General features: G+C 41.3%; 1 protein-coding gene across 2 annotated transcripts in view; it reads right to left on the reverse strand.

The window, feature by feature from the left end:
• Positions 1-18,899, reverse strand: part of LOC127625253 (zinc finger protein 160-like) — a 124,017-nt gene that overhangs the window by 2,826 nt on the left and 102,292 nt on the right. Inside the window, exon 1 of one of the 2 annotated variants that reach the window (XM_052100423.1) lies at positions 17,566-17,625. Coding sequence is in view for 1 of the 2 variants with exons in the window: in XM_052100425.1 (XP_051956385.1) it covers positions 12,884-14,330 (1,447 nt within the window). In the remaining variant the exon portion in view is untranslated. Of the gene's footprint in view, positions 1-12,297; positions 14,331-17,565; positions 17,626-18,899 lie in introns of those variants that run through there. The other variant, XM_052100425.1, reaches the window with a different exon arrangement.

An 18,899-nucleotide genomic window follows, 5' to 3' on the forward strand; every position in this document is an offset into this window, starting at 1 on the left:
GTTAAGACTTTTTAGAAATTTTAGACTTAAAAATTAAGAAGCAGAAATCATTAATATAGAATTGTTATGACCTTGGAAAAACGTCAATATAAAGATATACCTTATTAAAAAGAACTGAGCACTTCTAAAACAACAATAAAATCAATGAGGGACTTTTAGAGCAACTTTTGAGAGATAAACCCTCTTTCTTAAAACAGATTTTAACATGAAAGTTGCTTTGCATGAAAAAAATTAAACTTGAATAAAACTTACCTGAAGAAATAAAATCATCATAATCATCTCTTTGTTGTTGTTCTGCTGTGATTTCTTCTTTTATCTCCTCCTGCTTCACTTCAATCTTCACTGGTGTCTGCAGCATCTGCTGTTCCTCATCTCCATCTCTCTGTTGTTCCTCTGCTGTGGTTTCTTCTTTTATCTCCTCCTGCTTCACTTCAATCTTCACTGGTGTCTGCAGCATCTGCTGTTCTCCAGCGTTACAGACAGAAGTCAGAGACTCTGTGGAGGTTTGATCACCCTGATTACTGTCACACACACTCTCCTGAGCATCAGTAGAACAGATTAAAGTGAGCTGTGAGTCCTGTGTGTCTCTGGATCTCTGTTCAGAGAGTTTGTCCAGCAGCTGCTGTGGTGTGGACTGATCTCTGCCGTTCCACACTGAATCCTGACATTTTGTGGTGGTCCCATCAGTTACACACTCTGAAAATGTAATTTGCATTAATAATATGAACTGTCACTGTTTTAAATCATTTATACAGTAGTTACATTGAGTCAACATTCATTAGTATAACAAAAGCTAAAATGGTACTGTCTCTTTAAAAAACCAGCAGCAAGTGTCTGATGTGTTTTGAGAGAAGAGTTGCACCGTTTGTGCACCACATCCATTCTATGTGTGATTAAAACTAATGTTTATTTTTACTTTCTGATTAACAACTTACTTTAAAGAACACCCGGCAGGGGGGTTGACGATGTAACTGGATTTCACAATATTTTTTGGTGATTATTACCAAAATATTTTTTACATATCGCTCAGTCCCAGCTCAAACACCATTGCCAATCTCAGGATTGACGTTATTGTACAAGGGCTTTAATTAAGTTGTCCGAAGGAATCCCCATAGTGCTTCTTGAAATGTCTTGTTCCCTTCAACTCAGGGAACTGAGGTTACACGTTTAACCGGAGATGCTTTCTTTGTGATGTCAGCACAGGACATTTCAAACAGAAAAGAACGATGGCCAAGCTTTAAGATTGTTATAATCTGAATTTTTTCCCCAATTTGGAATGCCCTTAAGTCCTCGTGGTGTTTTAGTGACACCTCAATCCGGGTGGCGGAGGACGAATCTCAGTTGCCTCCACATCAGAGACCGTCAACCAGTGCATCTTATCATGTGGCTTGTTGAGCGTGTTACCATGGAAACAGTGCATGTGGAGGCTTCACACCATCCACCAAGACATCCACACACAACTCACCACGTGCCCCACCAAGAACGAACCACATTATAGCGACCACAGGGAGGTTACCCATTGTTACTCGACCCTCCCTAGCAACCAGGCGAATTTGGTTGCTTAGGAGACCTGGCTGTAGTCACTCAGCAAGCCTTGGAATTCCAACAGCACATCCCATATCGGATTGAGATCTGGGGAATTTGGAGGCCAAGTCAACACCCTTTGTCATGTTCCTCAAACCATTCCTGAACAATGTTTGCAGTGTGGCAGGGCACATTATCCTGCTGAAAAAGTCCACTGCCATCAGGGAATACCGTTTCCATGAAGGAGTGTGCGTGGTCTGCAACAATCTTTAAGTAGGTGGTACGTGTCAAAGCAACATCCACATGAATGCTAGGACCCAAGGTTTCCAAGCAGAACATTGCCCAGAGCATCACACTGTCTCCGCCGACCGGCTTTCTTCCCATAGTGCATCTTGCTTAAATTACATCTTAAAATTATGCACATGCACCTGACCGTCAACATGTTGTAAAAGGAAATGTGATTCATCAGACAAGGCCACTTTCTTCCATTGTTCCTTGGTCCAGTTCTGATGCTCACGTGCCCATTGTAGGCACTTTTGCCGGTGGATAGGGGTCAGTATGGTCACTCTGATCAGTCTGCGGCTAGCCAGCCCCATACCCAGAAATGGCAATGCACTGTGTGTGCTCACACCTTTCTATCATGGCCAGCATTAAGTTTTTCAGCAATCTGTGCTACAGTAGCTCTTCTGTGGATCGGACCAGACTGGCTAGCCTTCACTCCCAAAGCGCATCAATGAGCTGTGGGTGTCCATGACCTTGTCGCCGGTTCACTGTTTGTCCCTCCTTGGACTACTTTTGGTAGGTAATAACCACTGCACACCAGAACCCCATAAGACCTGCCATTTTGGAGATGATCTGACCCAGTCGTCTAGCCATCACAATTTGGCCCTGGTCAAAATCACTCAGATCCTTAAGCTTGCCCATTTTTCCTGCTTACAACAGATTAAATTTAAGAACTGACTGTTCACTTGCTGCCTAATATAATAAAACCAAATCCCTTTGTCACTCAACCATATACACAAGTGCAACAGTGGATGAAAGTCTAGGGTGCAGTTCCAAGCAGTATGATAATTACATTACAACATCTGTTTTACACATAATGCAGTTTACACAATATACACCTAATAATATACAATATACACAAAATAGAAGACTGTGTACAGCATTACCCCCCCACCCCATATGTAATCAGTGGAAATAAATATAGTGTTGTACTGACTTTCAGCTGTCAGTTGATAGTCAGTTGCCACTGTGTTAAGAGAAGTATAAAATATGAGTCCAGACTGAGGCTAATAAAGTTTAATGCACTAATAAAGTGCTGATATACGTATCGTGAGTGATCAAGAGTTCAAAAGTCTGAATGCTTGGGAAAGAAGCTGTTATGAAGTCAGCTGGTGAGGGTCCTGATGCTGCGATACTGCCTGCCTGATAGTAGCAGAGAGAGCAGCCCATGGCTAGAGTCTCTGATGATCCTCCGAGCTTTTCACACACCGCCTGGTATACAGTAGATGTCCTGGAGTGAGGGAATCTAACCTCCAATGATGTGACTGGAAGTTCGCACCACAATTTGCAGGGCTTTGCGGTTGAGGGCGGTGCGGTTGCTGTACCAGACAGTGATGCAGCCAGTCAGGATGCTCTCTACAGCCATGGTCAAAAGTATTGGCAGTGACATAAATTTTGTGTTTTGCAAAGTTTTCTGCTTCAGTTGTTGTGGTGTTGATTCACATTGTTTCTAGATTATTGTGCAGTGTGATCAGATGCATTTTAAATAATTGCAAAAAGCTTTATCACAAGAACCCAAATTTCACTGTTTTTTGGCCCTGGCACAAAATGACCAGCTAACATCATTTCACTAATCATATCAGCAGCACCTGGGAAACTGTGAACGAGTACAAGTCAAGTGAAATCACTTATAAGATTATAAGAGCAGACAGATTGCTGTAAAAAAGAAGGAAGAAGTGCTTCCAATCAATGTGTTCTTGTTTGCAATGTTTACCTCGGGAGCTTTGCATCAAAATGGCCTCACATGCAAGGAAATTGCTGCAAAGAATATTGCACCTGAAAGAACCATTTACCAGATCATCAAGAACTTCAAGGAGAGAGGTTCAACTGCTGTAAGCGCCAGGACCGTCTCCTCCTGAGGAGTCAGCTACGGAATTGTGTCACCACCAGTGCAGAGCTTGCTCAATATTGGTAGCAGGTTGGGGTGTGTGCATCTGCACGCACAGTGAGGCGAAGACTTTTGGACAATGGCCTGGTGTCAAGAAGGGCAGCAAAGAAGCCACTTCTCTCCAAGACAAACATCAAGAACAGACTGAAATTCTGCAGGAAGTACAAGGATTGGACAGCAGAAGACTGGTCCAAAGTAATTTTCTCTGATGAAGCTCCCTTTCGACTGTTTAGGACATCTGGAAAATCGATAGTCTGGAGAAGAAAAGGTGAACGCTACCATGAGTCCTGTGTCATCCCAACAGTGAAACATCCTGAGACCATCCATGTGTGGGGTTGCTTTTCATCCAAGGGAGTGGGCTCCCTCACAATTCTGCCCAAAAATACTGCCATGAATAAAGAATGGTATCAAATCATCCTGCAAGAGCAACTTCTCCCAATGATCCAGGAGCAATCTGGTGATGATCCGTGCATTTTCCAGCATGATGGAGCACCATGTCACAAGGCAAGAGTGATAATTAAGTGGCTCAGAGATCCTTACAATAAAATGTTGGATCCGTGGCCAGGCAACTCCCTGGATCATAATCCCATAGCGAACCTGTGGTCAATCCTCAAAAGGCGAGTGGACAAGAAGCCTACCAATTGTGATCAACTCAGAGTTCTAATAAGGCAAGAATGGATCGCCATCAATCAGGATTTGGCCCAGAAGCTGATATCCAGCATGCCAGAGTGAATTGCAGAGGTTATGAAGAACAATAACACTGTAAATATTGACTCTTTGCATATCTTTAATGTTTTTGCCAATAAAAGCCTTTAAAACTCATGAAATGCTTATTGTTTTCCAGTATACAATAGAAACGTGAAAAAATAATCAACAAATAGTGAATCCGCAAACTTTGCAAAACACAAAATGTATGGCATTGCCAATACTTTTGGCCTCGGCTTTACAGTGCTGGTGTAGAACAGTGTGAGGATGTGGTGGTTCATTCCAAACTTCCTCAGCCATTTCAGGAAGAGGTGCTGGTGAGCCTTCACAACGGCATCAGTGTTGACAGACCATGTGAGTTCCTAAGTGATGCAGACACAGAGGAGCTTGAAGATGCGGACACTCTTCGTCTGTGTTCCATTGATGGTGGTGGGGCTGTGTTCTCTGTCTTTTCTCCGGAAATCCAGCATAAGCTCCTTGGTCTTACTGACCTTGAGGGAGAGGTTGTGCTCTTGACACCAACATGTCAGAGTGTGCACCTCCTCTCTCTAGGCTGTTTCATCATTGTCAGTTATCAGACCTACCACCATTGTATCATCAGCAAACTTAATGATGTATTGGAGCTATATGTTGCCACACAGTTATGTGTGTAAAGGGAATACAGGAGTGGACTGAGAACACAGCCCTGTGGGGCTCCAGTGTTGAGGGTCAGTGATGTGATGTTGCTGCCCATTCAAACCACCTGACGTCTGCTTGACAGAAATTCCAGGATCCAGCCGCACAGCAAGCTGTTTAACCCCAGAGTTTCACATCAAGCTTGGAGGGCACTATGGTGTTGAATGCTGAGCTGTAGTCTACAAACAGCATTCGCACATATGTGTTCCTTTTTTCCAGTTGGGAGAGTGCAGTGTGTAGTGTATGTGCAATGCATCATCAGTGGAATGTAATCTCTGATTAGCCTCTCAAAGCATTTGCTGATGATGGAGGTCAGAGCAACAGGACGCCAGTCATTTAAGCAAGTGATTTTGAGTTGCTTTGGTACAGGCACAACGGTGGATGTTTCAAAACACGTGAGGACCAAAGCTAGGGAGAGAGAAAGGTTGAAAATATCCGTAAAAACACCAGCCAGATGGTTCGATGACGCTCCGATGACGTGGCCCGGAATGCATTCTGGACCCGTGGCTTTACGGATGTTCAACTGTCAGAAGGATTGGATTCCGCTACAGAAACGGAGAGTGAACTAAACTCTGTAGCTTCGGCCATGAGAACTCTCTCCGTGAGGGCGGTGCTATTTCCCTCGAAACGAGCATAAAAAGTATTAAGCTCATCCAGGAGAGAGGCAGCGGTGTTCACAGTGGAGTTTTTATTCTCTTTGAAGTCTGTGATGATATTAATTCCCTGCCACATGCTTATAGAGTCGGTGGTGTTGAACTGTCCTTCAATCTTGTCCCTGCACTGACGTTTGGCTACTCTGATTTGGCTACATCTTCAAGCATTTGCCTATATCCCACTCTTTGAAAGCTGCCACTATAACAATATAATCAATGTTATTCACTTCACCTGTCAGTGGTTTTAATGTTGTGGCTAATCAGTGTATGTGATCATGTATTTTTCACAGGACAGTGAAAGCAGATTTACCTTTTATAAAAAAAAATTTGCACTTCTAAAAATAAAAACAGCAAAATAAATTGTGCAACTTTTGAGTGATTAAATCATTTGGTAATAGATTCTGACATGACAGTTGATTTGTCATCAAAATGAAAAAAAAAAAAAAACAGAAACATACCTGCAGGAATAAAATAATCTTCACTCTTTTGATCATCTGCTGCAGTTTCTTCTTTTATCTCCTCCTGCTTCACTTCAATCTTCACTCTCATCTTCATCAGGTTCCTGCAGTCCAGCAGCTTCACTGAACACATCTTCACTGGTATATGCAGCATCTGCTGTTCATCATCATCTTCATCACTCTGTTGTTCCTCTGCTGTGTTTTCTTTTTTTATCTCTTCCTGCTTCACTTCAATCTTCACTGGTGTCTGCAGCATCTGCTGTTCTCCAGCATTACAGACAGAAGTCAGAGACTCTGTGGAGGTTTGATCACCCTGATTACTGTAACACACACCAATATCCAGCATGGACAGATCAGTTCCTACTGATTTACAACAGCTCACATCCACCTGCTCTCTCATGATGAACATCTGAACACAAAAACATCCTCATTATAATGGACTGACATTCATCACACTCAAAAACATTATTATATGATTATACACAAGAAAATTCTGAAATGGTATCAAAATGAATGTGTTTGGTTTGGGTTTCCTGACTGCAGGAATATTATCAGCTATCATAACAGGCTTATTATCATGCAATATATTATCATCTACTGTGAACTAATTTACAATCAGCCGCTGTATTTAAAGAGCTCATTTCAGACATTAAACGTGATATTCTCATATTGGTGCTCGTTTTTACTGGAACTGAATATTTTAAAGCGTTCATCACAAAATAATGCTTCATGTGGAGATAATAAGCTTTGTGGCCATTAAACTCCAAATACAGAAAAATACATATCAACATAGATCTTCATTTACATACAACATAAATGCATCATTCACGTAAAACACATAAAATAATTACTTAAGCGCTCAAACCGTCAGCAGCTCTTCTTCGTCTTGCTGTTCTACGACGGTCCGCAAACCCATTGGTACATTACCGCCACTTATTGCCCATTTTGAACATTGACACTCTATTTACTAATAACATACCTAAACCACCTTATCGAATTATTGAATGTAAGCTGTTCTCCGTCAGCAGCTCTTGTTTAATCTCGTGTTTTATATACTAACTCACGGTGAGTTTCTGTCTACTGTGTCGCGTTCAGAAGGGATCCCTCTCGCGCTAAGTTGTCGCGCATGCGCATTCTATTATGATGCTGTGACGCTTTTCCTTACACCGTATTAATAGACTCGTTTGAGATGCCAAACGCTTCGGTTTGAAAGTAGACGAGAACAGACGGCTGCAGTCAGGTGAGGAGTAAAATAAGTGCTGTAAAGTCGGACAATTCTCACTTCTCGTACTGGTTCAGACACCTTAGAGATTAAAGTCAAATATCGCGGGATTCACGTTCATGCGCTGTTGCTGATAAAGTGGATATTATTTAAATTCTGTGGCTTTAAAACGAAAACACGATTTAAAAGACACTCAGTGTACCTGTTATTTAATTTCTCCAAATAAGACGTGTTTCTGCATCCATTTTTAATTTAATAAAGACAAGTATTTTAGATATTTCAGAAATATGCTTTAAAAAAAATCGCATATCCCATACAGAGATCGCAATGTCAGTGTTGGGAATATTCACATATAATTCATACATATTAAATATGATACTAGAGATAAAAAAAAAAAAATCTAACATTTGAAAAAGATAATTAAACATCACATCAAGGGTTTTTTAATCGTTCTATGCCATACGAACTAGAAGTATGTGTAGGTAGTCACCATAAAAATATGTTACATTGCCAGAGCCATCATAAACTATGCGTACAGAAAATAAGCATCTTCAATGTTTATGTTATTTTACTACACATTTAAGATTGAAACGATACACTACAGCAGCTTAAACAACTTTGGTAATCACATTATTCTTATTTTATATGTGTATGGCTGCAATGTCTGGACCACACACATAACGAGCAAGTGGATATAGTAACATCGTATATCTCCTTCTGTGTGGATTACATCATTCCTACTAAGAAGGTTACCATCTTTCCGAACAATAAGCCCTGGGTAACGAAGGAACTCAAGGAAATTCTAAATAAGAAAAAGAGAGTTTTCTACACCGGCACTGAGTATGAAAAAAAGGAGGTTAACATAGAGGTCAAGCGTGCTATTAAATCTGCTAAACTGAAATATAAGAACAAGATTGAGCAAACATTTACTCAAGGAAACCTCCATACAGTCTGGCAGGGTCTTAAGAATATGGCAGCAGTTAATATTGCTCCCACTGCTCGTAGGCACATTCAGGTTGTAGGAAGTAGTTTAACATCTCTTCCCAACGATCTCAATTCTTTCTACACCAGATTTGAGACGGACAATACCACTCAAGTGGAAACAATAATTTCTACTTTAAAATCTGGTGACTCTGCCTTTACTATAAGTATGGAGGAGGTGGTGCAAGCTCTTAAAAAGACCAAAGTTAAATCTGCACCTGGGCCGGATACTATCTGTGGCCGAACCTTAAAATACTGTGCGGAGCAGTTGGGGGGGGTGTTTCAGACTTTATTTCAGAAATCTATGGCTATTGGTGTAATTCCTCAACTGTGGAAACATTCCACTGTTATTCCGATACCAAAAAAATTGTTCCATAAAATCCTTAAACGATCTGAGACCTGTTGCACTCACCTCTCTTGTGATAAAGGCAATGGAGAGGATTATTAAAAACTATATCACTAAAGTAACTGTTTCACAGTTGGATCCACTTCAGTTTGCCCATCGCACAGGTAGAGGGGTTGATGATGCAAAGGTGTTTATCACAGACATTGTTCATAAGCATCTTAAGTTTCCTAATACCCTACAGCCACATATTCTTGCTGAGAAACTTATTAGTCATTTTCATCTGGAGGACCAAATGATTTTCTGGGTAATTTATTTTTTAACCAATAGGTCTCAGAGAGTGCTGGTCAATAATATCTTTTCTGACCTCCTATATACTTCAACTGGCTCTCCCCAGGGATGTGTTCTTTCACCTCTGCTCTTCATTATGTATACCGACGAATGTAGATCTACTCAACCTAATTGTCATCTGATTAAGTTTGCCGATGATACCGTTTTACTGTCTCTGCTTTCAGGCCCTTCACAGCATCATGGCCCAGCCCTTCAGGAATTTGTTGAGTGGTGTGACATCTCCTGTTTGGAGCTTAACTTGAATAAGACTAAAGAGATGGTAGTAACCTTTTCTAATAAGCAGAGGCAGGTGGCTATGGCAGCATCTACTGTTATTCACGGGAAGCCTATAGAGATTGTCAAGGAGTACAAGTACCTTGGGACAATTTTTGACAATCTGTTCAAATTTACTTCCAATACAGAGGAGATACTGAAGAAATGCCAGCAGCGGCAGTATCTTTTAAGGAAGCTCAATTCCTTTGGAGTTAGTAAGAACTTGCTCACTATGTTCTGCTACTCCTACATTGAAAGTGTCATTACATTTTCCATCGTCTGCTGGTTTCATTCTATACGCCTCCAAAATAGAAATAGTCTGGAGCGCACAGTTAAAGTCTGCTCAAAAATTATTGGACTCCCTATTAGGGCTCTTTCTATTATAAGTGAACAGCAAACGCTGAGGTTGGCTGGAAGGATCTTGCGAGACACATCACATGTAATGTTCTCTGTTTTTGAGTGGCTTCCTTCACGGCGACGGCTTCGTTGTCCATGTTGTAGGACACAAAGGAGGAAGGCATCCTTTGTTCCCAAATCGGTGCAGCTTTTAAATTCTCAACCGTCTCTAGCCCCCTTGTTTATTATGTCTTGATTTAATTATTTTTTAATATATATATTAGGTATTCATTAATATGTATTTCATGTACACTGTGTTATTTATTTAATGTAGGATGTTATAATGTATAATGTTTACGTTACTCTATGTGGCCTTATTAATTGCCCCTTGGTGACAAATAAAGTGTTTTGAAATTGAAATTGAAATTGAAATAAGCTTTTCACACATCATTTCACTTGTGTAGTGACAATAAGAGTCAGAACCAGCCGACAGCAGTCGTGGGTCCGGAGGCGAGAGGTTCGTGTCCGGGTGCTGAGACTGCCAGAGTGTGGTACCGGGTTACCATGAGAACGGCATTTGCGGGCCAGATGACCCAGGAAATGAGGAAATTGCTCTTTTATTGAGAAAGTGGGTACCGAAGTCCAAAGTGGGTGAGGCAAAGGAAATAATGTCAAACAAGGATTCTCCTCTCAGCCCTCCACCAGGGGACAGAGTGGTCTGCTTATCAGCTCTGGAGCAAATGTCTCGTTCCCTGGGTCATCCATCTCAGAAATGTTTGGGAGCCTTCTGGGTCCTCGAGGAAGTTCGGGAGACGGGGGGCATGTGCTTCCTGCAGTGCGATCGACACTGGGGCTGAGAGCTGGGCTGACTGGTGTTTGGGAGCTGTCCTCAGCAAGCAGATTGAGCATGGCCCGCACTGGATGGAGGCCCGATGTGGAAAATGGCCTCCATCTACCTCCCGCATCTCGACCAGGTTCAGCCATAAGTGACTGGACCGCGAGGGAGGCCACTGCCTGCCCAAGTGTCCACGCTGTGACCTTCGTGGCCCATAGGGCGAGGACGGTTGCTGAGCGCAGTTACTGCAACACGTCGGGGTCAGGACTAACCAAGTGCAGATCTTTGAGTGCCTTGGCCTGGTGAACCTGCAGGAGGGCCATGGTACGCAGGGCGGAGGCACTGTAGTCTTTGGCGGACAGTGACGACATCATTCTACAGGCTTTGGAGGGGAGCAACAGGTGATCCCACCAGGTGGTGGTGTTTTCTGGACACCGGTGGATCGCAACCGCTCTTGTCCACTTGGGGGACCTCAGAGTAACCGTAGGCCGTCCCGCTGTCGAGGGTAGTGAGAGCAGATGAGTGAGGAAGTCGGTTGGGGCAGTGAAAGGTGCCCTCCATGAACTCGTCAGCTCATCATGCACCTCTGGGAAGAAAGGGACCTTGGGGGGGGCATGGCTGTGAGCGGAGCCCGGACCAGAGGAACCAATTGTCTAGCCGTGAGGGCTGCGGGGAGGACGGAGGGTTCCAGTCCAGCCCCACACTGACAGCGGCCCGGGCAAGCATGTCGGCCATCTGGGCATCAGCCTCAGACTGGAAATGCTGATCCGAAGGTGGCAGACGAGTCTTCCGCATCAGACGCTGGAACGCTCTCCGATGCATCAGCGAATTCATTATCCAGCTCGGGGGGCGGTGAAACATAGCCAGCTGCCATCCCCAAATCGCATCCATTGCTAGCCGGGTCGTCCTCAATCTCATGGGAAGAAGGAGCGATGCGGGAGGCGGCTGGAGTGGTGTTTCTCTTCAAGAAGGAAAACCGCAACCACAATGTTGCCATGTTTAAGTTCTCGCATTTAGAACATGAACCATCCACAAACACCGCCACTGTGATCGCGGCTCAGACACACGAGTCAGCGTCTATGACTGTCGGGAGCAGAGAGAAATCGACCACATCCAGGAACTACACAGGGGCGGAAGGGCATCTTTACAAAGAAGCGTCCTGAAAAGGACGTTCAACGCCAGCTGTGCATTGCTCTTTTAGAGAAAATAAACTCTTTTAGAAATATTCTATTGTAGAAGCGCTGTCGAAGCGCCCAGGGGCAAAGCTGCACTGCCGTGCAGAGAAGGAGAAAGCCGCTGATATGCGCCATAGATCCAACAGCAGACACTCTAAAAAGGCAAGTGGAACAGTAGTGATCTCAGCTCGCTGATCGCACAACCGCTCTGCACAAATTCTGTCTGCCAAATTCTCATTGGCCTTTTCTTAAGTTCAGAGGTAACAGAGGCCTTTAAGAAAGTCCCCTAGTGTCGCTTCAGACGGGGAACCAGAGTTCAAAACACAAACACACACTTACACAGACACAAATGAACTGGCGAGAGTATAACACAGAAAATTACATTTCACTTTATGCATGTTTGAATTGCATTTACTTTATTGTGGAAGTATAAGTTCAGTTTGATGTCTGTGTATGTATGTTTACATTGTCCGTTTGTGGATATTGCACATTTTACATTGCCGCTCCACGAGAAGCACCCAAGTATGAATTTAATTGCACCTGGTCCATAGTACTCATTACATATGACAAAAAATGCTTTGACTTTTGACAGTGAACATCAAAGGGGTTGCCTTTATTTTACTGACCACTTAAACTACAATTAAGCCAATTTCTTGATACAAGACACAAAGTCAGACTGAGGAAACAATTTTTATATATATAAAAAAAATTACTGGCTATTGAATAATTATTTTAAATGCTTGAAGTTATGTTTAGCAATGTCATCTGATGTGGCCACTAAAAATGAGTGAAATCACTGCAGCAGCAGTGGCAAAGATGGATAACAAGGCCAACGGTTAAATCACGAAGAGGCTGGGCTTGACACATTGTTTCAGATGTAGCGTTGTTTGGAAGAAGTGCCTTACAGCTGCCACTAAAGGCCATCTGCTTAGGCGACGAGCAGGAGAAGACCAGGCAGGTCTTAGAGCTAAAGGAATTGACAGTCCACTCTGTGAGGGCTGGTCAAGCCCAAGTACAAACAGGCTGCATTTGGAAGGCAGAGCAGGTTGGAAACCAGTCAGTTTCAAGACTGAAGCATTAAGACATTGTACAGCTGTTTATTTGAATTTTCAACAATTTATTTGAAGCATTGCACCTGAAGATGGACATCTCTCTGTGATTACTTTGGAAAACACTTTTTCATATGAGTAACTACATGACTTGCTAAGATGAAACTCCTCCAACATGAGCAGTATGAACTCTCTCGTGTTTTTTCAGGTATTTTGATGCACTGAAACTCTTTCCACAAAGTGAGCACTTGTAAGGTTTCTCTCCAGTATGAATTCTCTCATGTATTTTCAGGTGTTGTACCGAAGTGAAAGTCTTTCCACAGTGTGAGCACTTGTAAGGTTTTTCTCCAGAATGAATTCTCTTGTGTGTTTTCAAGTTTTCTGACTGAGTGAATCTCTTCTCACAGTATGAGCACTTGTAAGGTTTCTCTCCAGTATGGATTCTCTCATGCTTTTTCAGATTATATGATTCAGCGAAACTCTTTCCACACTGTGAGCACTTGTATGGTTTCACTCCAGTATGAATTCTCTCGTGTTTTTTCAAGTGGTGTACTGAAGTGAAAGTCTTTCCACACTGTGAGCACTTGTAAGGTTTCTCTCCAGTATGCATTCTCTCATGTTTTTTTAAGTGTTGTACCAAAGTGAAAGTCTTTCCACACTGTGAGCACTTGTAAGGTTTTTCTTCAGTATGAATTCTCTCGTGTTTTTTCAGGTTGTATGACTGAGCAAAACTCTTTCCACAGTGTGAACACTTGTAAGGTTTCACTCCAGTATGGATTCTCTCGTGTTTTTTCATTTGTTGTAACAAAGTGAATGTCTTTCCACAGTGCGAGCACATGTATGGTTTTTCTCCACTATGAATTCTCTCATGTGTTTTCAGGTTGTGTAAAAGAGTGAAAGTCTTTCCACAGAGTGAACACTTGTAAGGTTTTTCTCCAGTATGAACTCTCTCATGTGTTTTCAGGTTGTTTGACACACTGAAACTCTTTCCACAGTGTGAGCACTTGTAAGGTTTCTCTCCAGTATGAATTCTCTCGTGTTTTTTCAGGTATTTTGAGACACTGAAACTCTTTCCACAGAGTGAGCACTTGTAAGGTTTCTCTCCAGTATGAATTTCCTCATGTATTTTCAGGTATTTTGACTGAGTGAATCTCTTTTCACAGTGTGAGCACTTGTAAGGTTTCTCTCCAGTATGGATTCTCTTGTGTGTTTTCATGTTTTTTGATTGAGTGAAACTCCTTTCACAGTGTGAGCACTTATAAGGTTTCTCTCCAGTGTGGATTCTCTTGTGTGCTTTCAAGTTTTCTGACCGGGTGAAAGTTTTTTCACAGTGTGAACACTTGTAGGGTTTTTCTCCAGTGTGAATTCTGTGGTGCTGTTTCAAGTCACTGGATTTAATAAATGTCTTCCCACATTCAAAGCACACATGAGCTCTCAGGCCGGTGTGTATTTTGTGGTGCTCTTTCAAATAGGACAGGAGTGTAAAACTCTTTCCACAAAAAGAACACTGGTAAGGCTTCTCATTTGTGTGCAGTTTCAGATGTTGTTTTAAGACTGAATTCAAAACAAATGTTTTACCACATATATCACATTCAAATGGTCTTTCTCCAGAGTGCAAGAGGAGATGATCTTTGAGTTGGCCTGCATATGCAAAACTTTTTTCACACTGATGGCACGTGTAAGGTCGCTCTCCTTTATGAATTCTCATGTGTATATTGAGCTGGCTTTTACATGATGAGAAATTCTTCTCAGTGTTTGAGCCACTCAAAGATTTTTCTCCAATTGTAAAATCTTGATGTTTCTGATCCTGAAGTTTCTCCTCCACTTCATTCAGTTCTTGACGTTCCTCTTGCACTTCCATCAGCTCTACAATGAAAACATTAAACTGACATCAATCAATTCAAGAGGTACAAATGTAAAAAAAGAACCCTGATGCAATGACAGAACAAACAAACATTTAGTGTGACTTTTGAGAGATGAAACCTCATTCTTAAAACATGACAGTCATTTTGCATGAAAATATGAAACTTTAAAGAAACATACCTGAAGGAATAAAATCATCAAAATCACCACTCTGTTGTTCCTCTGCTGTGGTTTCACCATCATACTCTGCTTTAATTTCTCCTCTCAACTCCATCAGGATCCTGCAGTCCAACAGCTTCACTGAACACATCTTTACTGGTGTCTGCAGCATCTGCTGTTCATCATCATCTTCATCTCTCTGTTGTTCCTCTGTTGTGGTTTCTTCTTTGATGTCCTCCTGCTTCACTTCAATCTTCACTGGTGTCTGCAGCATCTGCTGTTCTCCAGCGTTACAGACAGAAGTCAGAGACTCTGTGGAGGTTTGATCACCCTGATTACTGTCACAAACACTCTCCTGAGCATCAGTAGAACAGAGTAAAGTGAGCTGTGAGTCCTGTGTGTCTCTGGATCTCTGTTCAGAGAGTTTGTCCAGCAGCTGCTGTGGTGTGGACTGATCTCTGCCGCTCCACACTGAATCCTGACATTCTGTGGAGGTCCCATCAGTCACACACACTGAAGATTGAATTTGCATTAATAATATGAGCTGTCACTGTTTAAAATAATTTATACAATTTAACAGTATTTACATTGAGTCAACATTCTTTGGTATAACAAAAGCAAAAATGGTAGTGTCTCTTTAAGAATACCAGCAGTGAGCATCTGATGTGTATTGAGAGAAGAGTGGCACAGTTTCTTCAAGGCATCTGTGCTATGTGTGATTTAAACTAATGTGTCTTTTTACTTTCTGACCAACTGACTGTAAAGAACAGAAATACAATTAAGAGATATTATTCAATGAAAATGGACTGGGTGGATCATATCTTTGATGGACACACATTTCATAGAACTTCCATTTATGCGACAACACACAGTTGGATCTCGATGCTAAACTTTTTCGCCACTTCACAACTCAATCACTGGCAAGTGAAATCTGAACATTTACTAGGTGGTTTATTTTTTAGTCACCTGGCATTAAATCACATTTACAAGTGATTTACTGTGTTCACATTGTCATTCAGCAACAACACAAAGGCTCAGACTTTTTAAAACATTTTCATCCATAAACATAATGAAAAAAAAAGGTGCCACAGTTGGTTACTTTTCACATAGGTCAGATGGCCTGTTCCAATCTTGGGTGGTGTCTGGGACTATTTCTATGCAGTTAGCATGCCTAATAAACAAATAATATCTTTCTACATATCTTTGATGATTTTCACAATATTCCAATCCTGGATTTCTGAAAATGCAGTATGGCAGGAGAAGACTAATTTATGCATTAAGTGATACCTGATTGGGCAATTCAGTAATATTTTGGAGAAACTATAACCCAACCTTAACCCTGTCCCTAACCCTAACAAATCAGGTAACTGCCAGTGTTTTCCTGCCATCCTAAGTTTTGGAAATCCAGGTGCAGGGGATATCACGAATATCATTAAAGACATGAGGAAAATAATATTTGTTTATCAGGCGTGCTACATAGAAATAGTCAAATGTAATTTCAAGCACTTTTCAATAAAACAAGCTAATAGTACAGGTATTGCTTTACTTATATTTATTGCATTTATTTAAATCAATTTAATATAAGTGTTCCCATACCATCAAAGCTTTGGAATATTTGTATCACATAAAGACACTTTTGAGTTCAACACATATTTTCAAGGTTCATTCCTCAAGTGTTCCGTATGCGAACAGCACATCTTGATGTCAGATGAATGAGAGCTGCGTTCGCGGCTACTGATAAGAGCTGATTTGAGTCCCCTCACAGGTGGTTGGGGAGCTCAGTTTACAGTGGTCCCTTCCAGTCAAGCTGGAAATATCTCGCCTGAATGAGTGATCCTGCAGTCCGGCCGCCATCATGAGGCCATGTCTCAAAGGGCAGCACAATTCTTCTGGGAGATCAGGCTTAAGTGTTAACTTGCCTCATTAAGTGTTTACCTCAAACACCATTGCCAATCTCAGGATTGGTGTTATTGTACAAGGGCTTCAAATTCCCTTCTTCTCAGGGAACCGAGATTACATGTGTAACCAGAGACGTTGTCTTCATCATTCTTCAAAATAGAGTTAAAAATAACCGTTTTATTACACCTTTCAGCCCTCTAAAACTCAGTGGAAGTTAAAGACTTAGAACAGAACAGGGCACAGGGAAGATCACTTAATACAGTATGAGATGTATATATGTGATCATATATTTATCACAGGGCAATGAAAGCAGATGTACCTTTTAAAAAGACAACTGAGCACTTCTAAAACCACAATAAAAACAGGAAAAAACTTTTAACTGGGACTTGGTAATAGACTCTGACTTGACAGTTAATTGTCATCTGAATGAAAAAACAAACAAAAAAAACAAAGAAACATACCTGAAGGAATAAAATAATCATCATCATCTCTCTGTTGTTCCTCTGTTGTGTTTTCTTCTTTCATCTCCTCCTGCTTCACTTCAATCTTCACTGGTGTCTGCAGCATCTGTTGTTCTCCAGCGTTACAGACAGAAGTCAGAGACTCTGTGGAGGTTTGATCACCCTGATTACTGTCACACACACTCTCCTGAGCATCAGTAGAACAGAGTAAAGTGAGCTGTGAGTCCTGTGTGTCTCTGGATCTCTGTTCAGAGAGTTTGTCCAGCAGCTGCTGTGGTGTGGACTGATCTCTGCCGCTCCACACTGAATCCTGACATTCTGTGGAGGTCCCATCAGTCACACACACTGAAGATTGACAGGAAACCTTTTCCAGCTCCTGACAAACACAACACAATCACATCTGTACCGTTCATCATCACAGAGTCACAGTCATATCACATCATCTGAAACTTACAATCTCAACTTTAACTCGCTCAAAACAGGTGCAGGATGAATACAGTTCTCTCTCCATCAGTTTTGTCTTCCGTCACCTCTTTCTTCAGCTGAGAGATTTCTGTGATGAAATCATCAATATCCAGCATGGACAGATCAGTTCCTACTGATTTACAGCAGATCACATCCACCTGCTCTCTCATGATGAACATCTGAACACAAAAACTTCCTCATTATAATGGTCTGACATTCATCACACTCAAAAACATTACTATATGATTATTACACACAAGAAAAGACAAATTAAAAAAACATTGAGATGGTATAAAAATAAATATGTGTTTGGTTTTCCTGACTGCAGGAATATTATCAGCTATCATAACAAGCTTATCTACTATACAATACATTATCATCTACTATTAACTAGTTTACAATCTAGTAACTGTATTTAACTGTAATTACAACTGTATTTAAAGAGCTCATATCAGAAAGTAAACGTGATATTCTCACATTGCTGCTCGTTTTTACTGGAACTGAATATTTTAAAGCAACAAAATAATGCTTCGTCTGTAGATAATAAGCTTTGTTTATTGTCATTAAAAAGCCAGAGATAAAAACAACATGCACAAAAAACCATATCAACATAGTTCTTATTTTACATACAACATAAATACATAAATTATGTCAAACACATTAAACACGTACCTAAGCGCTCAAACAATCAGCAGCTCTTGTTTAATCTCGTGTTTTATTGGTTGGAAAAATAACTCACAGTGAGACTCTCTCGCGTCTCAAGTTCTCGCGCATGCGCATTCTATTATGATGCTATGACGCTTTTCTCGCTTTGAGCGCGGGACTTCCGGCCAAGAGTATAAACAAATATGAACCGATATATCAGCAGAACTATAAAGATGACAGAAACTTGAAAAAAATCGAAAACATAATTAAAGCGAAGTAATAGTATTCTTCCTCGTCCATCTGTTATTAATGATTGGTTGGAGGATGAAAATATGAAGCATTTTAGTCATTTGTTGAGCTTTTGTTTAGTGACTAACATGCTAACCTTAAAATTCTCCGACGCCTGTCAGTTATTCATAGCTGTAAAGGTTGGACATATTTTAATGAGGACTAGGTAATTCTGTGTATTTTAAATCAGATATTGTTTGTAGTCAGACTCCGAAGAGTCCGTTCAAGCAATTGTGTTTTTATCGTTTGGATAAAATATAATTATTTTGAATGTTTTTGGAGAGGAGTGTGTAGTATGCTCATTCTAACGTTATAACTGTTAGTTTACACACATGATCTCCGTATGTCACTGCTAGCCTAAACCAATATGAAATGTTTGGTGTTGGCAGA

The sequence above is a fragment of the Xyrauchen texanus genome, chromosome 31 (assembly GCF_025860055.1).
Source record: "Xyrauchen texanus isolate HMW12.3.18 chromosome 31, RBS_HiC_50CHRs, whole genome shotgun sequence".
Classification (NCBI taxonomy): domain Eukaryota; kingdom Metazoa; phylum Chordata; class Actinopteri; order Cypriniformes; family Catostomidae; genus Xyrauchen; species Xyrauchen texanus.